The 8538-nt window shown below is 42.4% G+C and overlaps 1 protein-coding gene across 3 annotated transcripts in view; it reads right to left on the bottom strand.

Annotated features, from left to right (window-relative positions):
• Nucleotides 1-875: 875 nt before the first annotated feature.
• LOC129831345 (sterile alpha motif domain-containing protein 12-like) overlaps nucleotides 876-8538 on the bottom strand; it is a 127688-nt gene continuing 120025 nt past the window's right edge. For 2 of the 3 annotated variants that reach the window (XM_055894677.1, XM_055894675.1), the window contains one exon: nucleotides 6303-6655. In XM_055894677.1, the coding sequence (XP_055750652.1) occupies nucleotides 6603-6655 (53 nt within the window). In that variant the 3' untranslated portion in view covers nucleotides 6303-6602. The other variant, XM_055894676.1, reaches the window with a different exon arrangement.

The following is an 8538-nucleotide window of genomic DNA, read 5'->3' as shown; positions in this document are numbered from 1 at the left end:
GGAAAAAGAAGATACAGTCACGAGAGAACAAGGATCATGAGAGTCAAAAGGGAAGAATCGAGAAGACGAGGGAGACAGCAAGATAAAGACAGGGCAGGGAGAAAGATCGACACCGACTCAGATGTGTAGAGGGGCAGCAGAAGTGATGGCTAGAATTGGATTGCTGAAGAGAGAGAGCTAGGAGACAGGAAGAGAGAGAGAGAATGTGAGAAAGACAAAATAGGGCAGGTTTCATCCAAAACAGCCTAAAGTGCTGAAAGCTTCTTCTGCATATCTTGTGCGCCCTAGTGATTTACTGTCACCTCTCTCTCTCATCTCTCCCTCCTCCCCCTTTCCTTTCCACCGCATGTCCCAAGGTAAGTGAGTTTTAGCATTGACACCGGTGTCATGCTCCACGGCGCTGCTTTCACTACCGGCGTGTGTGTGTGTACGAAGCTGCGTTCGTGTGTTAATCTGCTTTCTCTCTCCGCGTGTGTGTGTGTGCGCGTGTGTGTGTGTGTAGCAGAGCTGCCCTGTCATTTCCTACTGTGATTTACACTCCAACTGGACCCAGAGGTAGTGGGGAGGCCGGAGCGTGTTAACCAGGAGAGATGGTTAACTGATACATCTGATACATCATCCATCTTCAGGATCTGTGTCTTCAGGATCTGTGTCTTCACGCTTTTTTCAGCAGTGTAGGAAAGGCAGTCAGTTAGGCTACACAACACAATAAGGTGTGTAAAGAACATTTGGTATATGTAAAAATATGCAGTGGGGTACGCTCAATAATGTACACTACAGTATAACATTATTCAATATACAATGAGCAAGTATATTTAAGAACATTTAAAAAAAAAAAAAAAATTCTACAAAGAATAATAATTAGTCTACAAACCCAATGTTAATTGATTTATTTATTATATTAATATTTGGTAACACTTTACACATAACCATGTCATAACAGCTAACATAACGTGTATAACCTGAAAAATGTTCATAACACTCATGACTCATATACTGTATTTACACCTGTTGTGACATATATAGCGTTATTTTATGGCTGGTTATAACACCTACATAAGCGTCAAAACCCACATCTATTCAAATGAGTTTTTTCCCTGCCAAGAAGCTTCCTTTCGGTTGAGAGTTTGTTTTTCAAACCCTTTATTGTTATGAATTATTTACAGTCATGTTTTTTCCCCCGCTCATATTTTAGATAACTTGTAGAAAATACACTTTATGACATTGCCAAGATGCATTATGACCATCATAATCATAGAAGCCAGATAGGCCAATCGCGTACATGCCCTTTAATCAGCCCTGTTCCTGCATTCATCCCAGTCTTCAGCAACAGAGCGTGGGGTAGGTGCATGTCTGACGTCAATGTGTACGCAATTACAATGATCATTTAATATGGTCAATAAAAATGATAAAATACCGTTGACAAGTAGGTTATGGCGTAATGGAATGTTTTGCATTGTTCGGTAGGTTTTGTGCGTTCTGACACTTATGTAAGTGTCATAACCTGCCATAAAATACCTACTGTGGTAGGTTTTCTGGGTTGACACTTATCACAGGAGGTTGGTGGAGCCTTAATTGGGGAGGACAGGCTCGTGGTAATAGCTGGAGCGGGATTAGTGGAATGGTATCAAATACGTCAAAAAAAATGGTTTCTATGTGTTTGATGCCGTTCCATTTGCTCTGTGTTCCAGACATTATTATGAGCCGTCCTCCCCTCACCAGCCTCCTGGGACTCTTATGTAGGGGTCACAACAGCCATAAAATAACGCAATATATGTCACAACAGGTCTACATATAAAGTGTTATGACCATATAATTAACAGGTTATGACAAGTAATGTCAGCTGTTATGACGTTGGGTGTGAGGTAAAGTGTTACCAACATTATGTATGTAGATTGGGGGGGGGGGGGGAGGGGGGGGTATGGGGGCTGAAGACTTGGTCTGCATGCCTGTCTGATACAGAAAACACCGGAAAGTAATAAAGACATGCTGTACAAATGGCAGAAGAATCATACATTAGTTTCTCGATCGCATACGAGCGATTTTTTGCACAATGGTGTCGATTTTCAAAACAGAGTTCCCAAGGCAGAACTATGTGGCTTTTTGCAAAACAGTAAATGCGTTTTCAAAATGTAGTTGCCTTCTCAAAACAAATACATAAAAAAAATAAACGATATTATAGCTTACCGTCAAAATTGCAAATGGATTCATGACAATTACACCACTGCCTGCAACCATACGTATCTTTCGAGTCGACGCAGACAAAACAGTCTTAAAAATCCCATTCGATCAATACATTTTCTTTGCAGATATTAAATCATTATCAAAATTGGAAGAAAAACTATACAAAAGGTGCAGAACTACTCTCCTTTTATGCATATTTGATTAAACCGTTTCATACACGTCAAGTCAAACATTATTCCTGATAAAAATATAAAATAAAAAGGACATTTTGTGCAGGATTTCATTCATCGCTATCGTCACAATCCAAGTCCATGTATTCAATACAAAAGCTGGTTTGCTCATTGTTTTGGAGCCTTTCCATTGGTTCACAGAAACTATCCACAATAGAAGGGACGGTGAATACAATGGAGGAACACAACCGATATGAACGTAGAGGTCTCAATCCACACCAAAGCAAAATCTAAAATCTAAGCAACCCAAAGTTACTTAGAAGTAACCCAACTTCATTCTCTGCAATATTGTAAAAAAACACACACAACTATTAGACAGTCCCCATTGCCAAGATCTTTCCATACATTGAGCACCAAAAATATTGGGACAGTGACAATTTTATTGTTTTTTTGGCTCCGTATTCCAACACTTTCGATTTAAACGATTAAAGTGCAGACTGTCAGCTTTAATTTGACGGTATTTTCATCCATATCGGGTGAACCGTTCAGAAATTACACCACTTGTTCGTTCATTGGTCCCCTAAAACGAGGAGACTAAGATATTGGGACAAATTCATTTAAATGTGTATTAAAGTTTAGTATTTGGTCCCATATTTCGAGCACACAATGATTACGTCAAGCTTGTGACTACAAACTTGTTGGATGCATTTACTGTTTGTTGTAGTTGCGTCTCAGATCATTTTCAGCCCGATAATACATTATTTACCGTTTATTTCTATGTCAATATTTGAGTCCCTTTTATTGGCTCCTGAGTGGCGCAGCGGTCTAAGGCACTGCATCTCAGTGCCTTGAGGCGTCAGACACCCTGGTTCGAATCCAGGCTGTATCACGACCAGCCGTGATTGGGAGTCCCATAGGGCGGCGCACAATTGGCCCAGCGTCGTCCGGGTTTGGCCGGTGTAGGCCGTCATTGTAAAAATGTAAATAAGAATATAATGTTTCTAAACACTTCTACACTAATGTGGATGCTACCACGATACTGAATGACTCATGAATAATGATAAGTGAGAACGTGAAAGACGCATATACACCTGTGAATGTCTGACTATGTGTAGTGACACAATTCCTTGTATGTCTGCTTCTATTTGCATGCATGTTTTTCTTGTGCAATAAGAAAGTGAGGCTCAGTATAAGGTTCATTTTGTGTAACAGTGTACTAGTAAAGTGCCGATGAAAAAATTCCAAATGCCTAAAAAAAAAAGAAACTCAGGAGATTGTGGAAAGAGCCAGTTCGGGCAAGTCCTCGGGCACCTTGGCAGAGCTGGCAGGGTCGTGTTCATTAGGAACCAAACAGGAGAAAACAGAGAGGGACTACCTGGACTTGTCCAATAAGAAACAATCGTTTTTGCTTTCTGTTGCAAAACGTTTCGTTACAGTACGCCCTAATGAACACGACCCAGGTTCGAAATGCCTTGAAAGTCACATGGTTGGCTACGGCATACAAAAGGAATCATACTTCCTTCCCCAAAACACCCTACCAGCCAAGTTATGGTGGGGCTGCTCCATCCGGACATGTTACAGTTCCAGGAGGGATTTTCCCCTTACCCAAACACTGAATTCAACACTGTTCTCAACAATACTGGATTCAACAAAACACTGCCTTGTGTTAACTCTGTAGACTGCTCCTCCCAGTTTGACAATCGACATCCAGATGATGTGAAATCAGAGTGCCAGCCTTCCCAACTGGAAGCAGCCAGGCAGGGCAGGCAGCCCACACAGTCCAAGAGAGACACTCACACCAGAGAGCTCCACCGAGGCATGAAATAGCCACTTGGATTTTGATATGAACAACTTCATCCCATGTGACCAAGTATCGGCATTCCTTACCTCTCCAAATGGCAGGGATTGGTCTATTCCACGCCTGGAGGGCAACGCAGTCCAGAAGGTTTAATCAATACTAATCTGCTACTACTGGGCCAACCAACCACTAGAGAGCATAAGGCAAGCTCCAAACCAAACAATGGACGCTCGTAACACACAAGACCCAATGTTGCAATTAAATTCAGCAAAATCAATGGCTCTCCAGGGCTGGAATTCCCCCCCTTTTGTTTCTTGGCGGCCATTTCAATTTTGTCAATCCACATTTATTCACATTCACAGGGAGGAGGTTGTTGTGATGGTGACAAAAGGTCATGCTACACTGGTAGTGATACATGGGTAATAGGAATCACTCCAGCATACTGGCTTTAGTTAAAGTTCATTACTGGCTACAAGGTATGAAAACACACATATAGGTCACGATGGCTCAAGCAACAGGTTTGTTGGCATGACAGGTAAAATGCCTTTATATATCACCAGTGAATGGCCATTTCACATTAACAGTTACAGCAAAGAGTTAGTTTCTCATAAAAACAGTAACCGAGAGAGAAATACCACGTCTCTCTCTGAGACTTGACAGACATTGGATCATTTGTTTTTTTGCCCACGGTACATTTTCCTTTCTACACTATTTTCCATATATCTCATATCTAAAAATAGTCTCAAGCAGTGAGATGTGAGAGAGAAAATCTTTCTTCTTCATCAGTAGATGAAGCACTTGCCTGGTTCTCTCCCTCAACCATATCTCAACCAACCAACTGTCTCATGTAAGGTTATCAGTCATTTCATTTTCCCTGGCTCAAAAGCCCTTTTGGGTTGCCAGATTCTCTCAACCAACCAATTGTCTCATGTAGGTTATGTCATTTCATTTTCCCTGGCTCAAAAGCCCTTTTGGGTTGCCAGATTCTCTCAACCAACCAACTGTCCCATGTAGGTTATCAGTCATTTCATTTTCCCTGGCTCAAAAGCATTTTAGCCAGGTCCTCACAATACCATGCCGTGTTCCATTTATGTTGCCAGGTCTTTTCACCACCGCATTTCATCCTTAATGAGTCACTAGGTCTTTTCACTATCACATTTCAACCTTAATGGGTTGCCAGGTCTTTTCACTATCACATTTCATCCTTAATGGGTTGCCAGGTCTTTCACCATCACATTTACTACCTTTTGGTTTGCCAGGCTCTCCCTCTTCATGCCACACCTGGACGTATTCACAGTGAAGGCTTGACGACCGCGCTGAGAAAGCGACCCACAAAGTGAAGGAGGGGAAGGTGCGAGGACAGACAGATAGGACAACAGATGTCATTTTCACCAGGCAAGCCCAAACTCTGACACAGAATCAATGCAGACAACAGTCAGAAAAAGAGGGACAGAGAGGGGAAGGGAATGCAAAATGTAGGGCCCTCTCACTGCTCTGGCGATATAGTCAGTGAGGACAGAGAGATCGAAAGGCTGCTGTACCCAATGTCTCTAAAGTCACCATTAGAAGCCTCTAGAATGTTACACACCGGCTCAGTGGTGTATCGTGGGGGTACTATTCACATTTAATGTCTGTCCTACACTGGAGGATTTACTATACAGTGAGAAGGTTGTTGGAAGTGGACGCCACCTTTGACGTGTTTGTTTTCTCATTGTTCTCCACAGTCCTTGTAGTGGGATCGTCAGTCGAGGATGGATACATTTTTGATGCTTGTTCTCAGAATAGAGTCCTGGGAGACAGGTGTTGGGTTGTGGTAATTCAGAAGGGGTAAGAGAGTTGGGATGGGATAGGGACAAATGTAGTGGAAACGGTTAAAGGCAAGAAAATGATTGTCTGTCTGTGATAGGTCACTGGACAGGCCAATGACTTGACTTGTTTGAAGATTTGAGATTAAGCATGGGGTTAAAAATCAAGGTTGGGATTTAGATTGGAGTTAGGTATGAGGTTGGGGTTAGGACGGCTTTGATTGGTGGTGGGAGGAGGTCAAGGGTCAGACGTAGGAAGCCCAGGATCGGAGGGAGACCGGGTCCTGTTGGCAGCTGGTTTCCTAGAACGCCTGGGCTACGGAGAACACTCCAGAGAGGCTGCAGAGAAGGAGAGACAGAGGGAGGAAGAGAAAGAGGGAGGAGAAGAGATGATTAAAAGAGGGCGGAAGTGAGAAATGGATAAACAGACAAAAAGGAAGAAAAATGGGAACAAAAATTTACAGAGAAATTAAGGAGGAAATGAAGTAGAGATCAAAAGAAAAGTGTCGGGCAAGGGGAGGTAGAAGAATGGATCAGGTGGAATTAACAAAATAGAGGAGAAAGAAAGAGATAACGAGAGAAAGGATAAAAGAGAGAAGAAAAAGAGGGGAGACATAATTATAAAATGGCAGTAGCAGCAGAGAATCAACACAGTGGAGCAGCACTATGCTCCCAGGCACACAAAGGGAGGTGGAGAGCTGTGAGTGAGAGAGAGAGTGAGTGAGGGAAAGAGAGTGAGTGAGAGCGAGAGAAAAAGCACACCACACACACACACGTCAGGCGGATCAGGGGAGAGAAGATAAGTGACATATAAAGCTCGGCTACGACGTGTGACATGGTACGGGTGACACATGCCAAGTCTCTGATGAGTCTGAATCAGTCTCTGAAAGACCGGCACACTAATGTTCTAGAACATACCACAGCTCTCTAAATAAATACCACAAGTGTGAAGGTCTTTATATGCAAGGTTGGGAGTAACAGATTACATGTTACGTTACCAACAATTTTGTAATCAGATTACAGTTACTTTTGAAAAAGTCGATGATCACTTCTAAATTCGCCCCCCAAAAAATACTTATAACTTTTGTTCTCTCAATGGCATTCAAATCAGCATTGAAAAAAGGTACAATTTAAATTTGCTCCGCTTGAGCAAGTCAGACACCACTATAAATTTAAAAAGTTGTCACATGCACCGAATACAATTGGTGTAAACTACCGTGAAATGCTTGCTTACGAGCCCTCCCCAACGATGCAAAGTAAAAAAAAAACATAAATTGTAAACACGAGAAATAAAATACACAAGAATGAAGCTGTATACAGGGAGTACAAGATCAATGTGCAGGGGTACGAGGTATTTGAGGTAGATATGTACATGAAGGAAGGGTAAAGTGACGAGGAATCAGGATAGATAATAAGGCATTTGAGGTAGATACAGTCTGAAGTTTACATACACATCAGCCAAATAGATTTAAACTCAGTTTCACAATTCCTGACATTTAATCAGTAAAAATTCCCTGTCTTAGGTCAGTTAGGATCACCACTTTATTGCAAGAACGTGAAATGTCAGAATAATAGTAGAGAGAATGACTTATTTCAGCTTTTATTTCTTTCATCACATTCCCAGTGGGTCAGAAGTTTACACACACTCAATTAGTATTTGGTAGCATTGCCTTTAAATTGTTTAACTTGGGTCAAACATTTTGGGTAGCCTTCCACAAGCTTCCCACAATAAGTTGGGTGAATTTTGGCCCATTCCTCCTGACAGAGCTGGTGTAACTGAGTCGGGTTTGTAGGCCTCCTTACTCGCACACGCTTTTTCAATTCTGCCCAGAAATGTCATATAGGATAGAGGTCAGACCTTTGTGATGGCCACTCCAATACCTTTGACTTTGTTGACCTTAAGCCACAACTATGGAAGTTGACTTGGGGTCATTGTCCATTTGTGACCAAGCTTTAACATCCTGACTGATGTCCTGAGACGTTGCTTCAATATATCCAAATAATTTTCCTCCCTCACGATGCCATCTATTTTGTGAAGTGCACCAGTCCCTCCTGCAGCAAAGCACCCCCACAACATGATGCTGCCACCCCCGTGCTTCCCGGTTGGGATGGCGTTCTTCGGCTTGCAAGCCTCCCCCTTTTTCTTCCAAACATAACAATGGTCATTATGGCCAAACAGTTCTATTTTTGTTTCATCAGACTCTGGTCATTTCCGGACATCACTCCGGACATTTCTCCAAAGAGTACGATCTTTGTCCCCAAACTGTAGTCTGGCTTTTTTAATGGCGGTTTTGGAGCAGTGGCTTCTTCCTTGCTGAGCGGCCTTTCAGGTTATGTCGATACAGGACTAATTTTACTGTGGATATAGATATTTTTGTACCCGTTTCCTCCAGCATCTTCACAAGGTCCTTTGCTGTTGTTCTGGGATTGATTTGCACTTCTCGCACCAAAGTACGTTCATCTCTAGGAGATAGAACACGTCTCCTTTTTGAGCAGTATGACGGCTGCGTGGTCCCATGAAAAAGGGGGATGCTTGCAAGCCGAACAACACCATCCCAACCGTGAAGCATGGGGGTGGCAG

The sequence above is a fragment of the Salvelinus fontinalis genome, chromosome 32 (genome assembly GCF_029448725.1).
Source record: "Salvelinus fontinalis isolate EN_2023a chromosome 32, ASM2944872v1, whole genome shotgun sequence".
Classification (NCBI taxonomy): domain Eukaryota; kingdom Metazoa; phylum Chordata; class Actinopteri; order Salmoniformes; family Salmonidae; genus Salvelinus; species Salvelinus fontinalis.
This window is presented reverse-complemented; position numbering and strand designations above follow the sequence as displayed.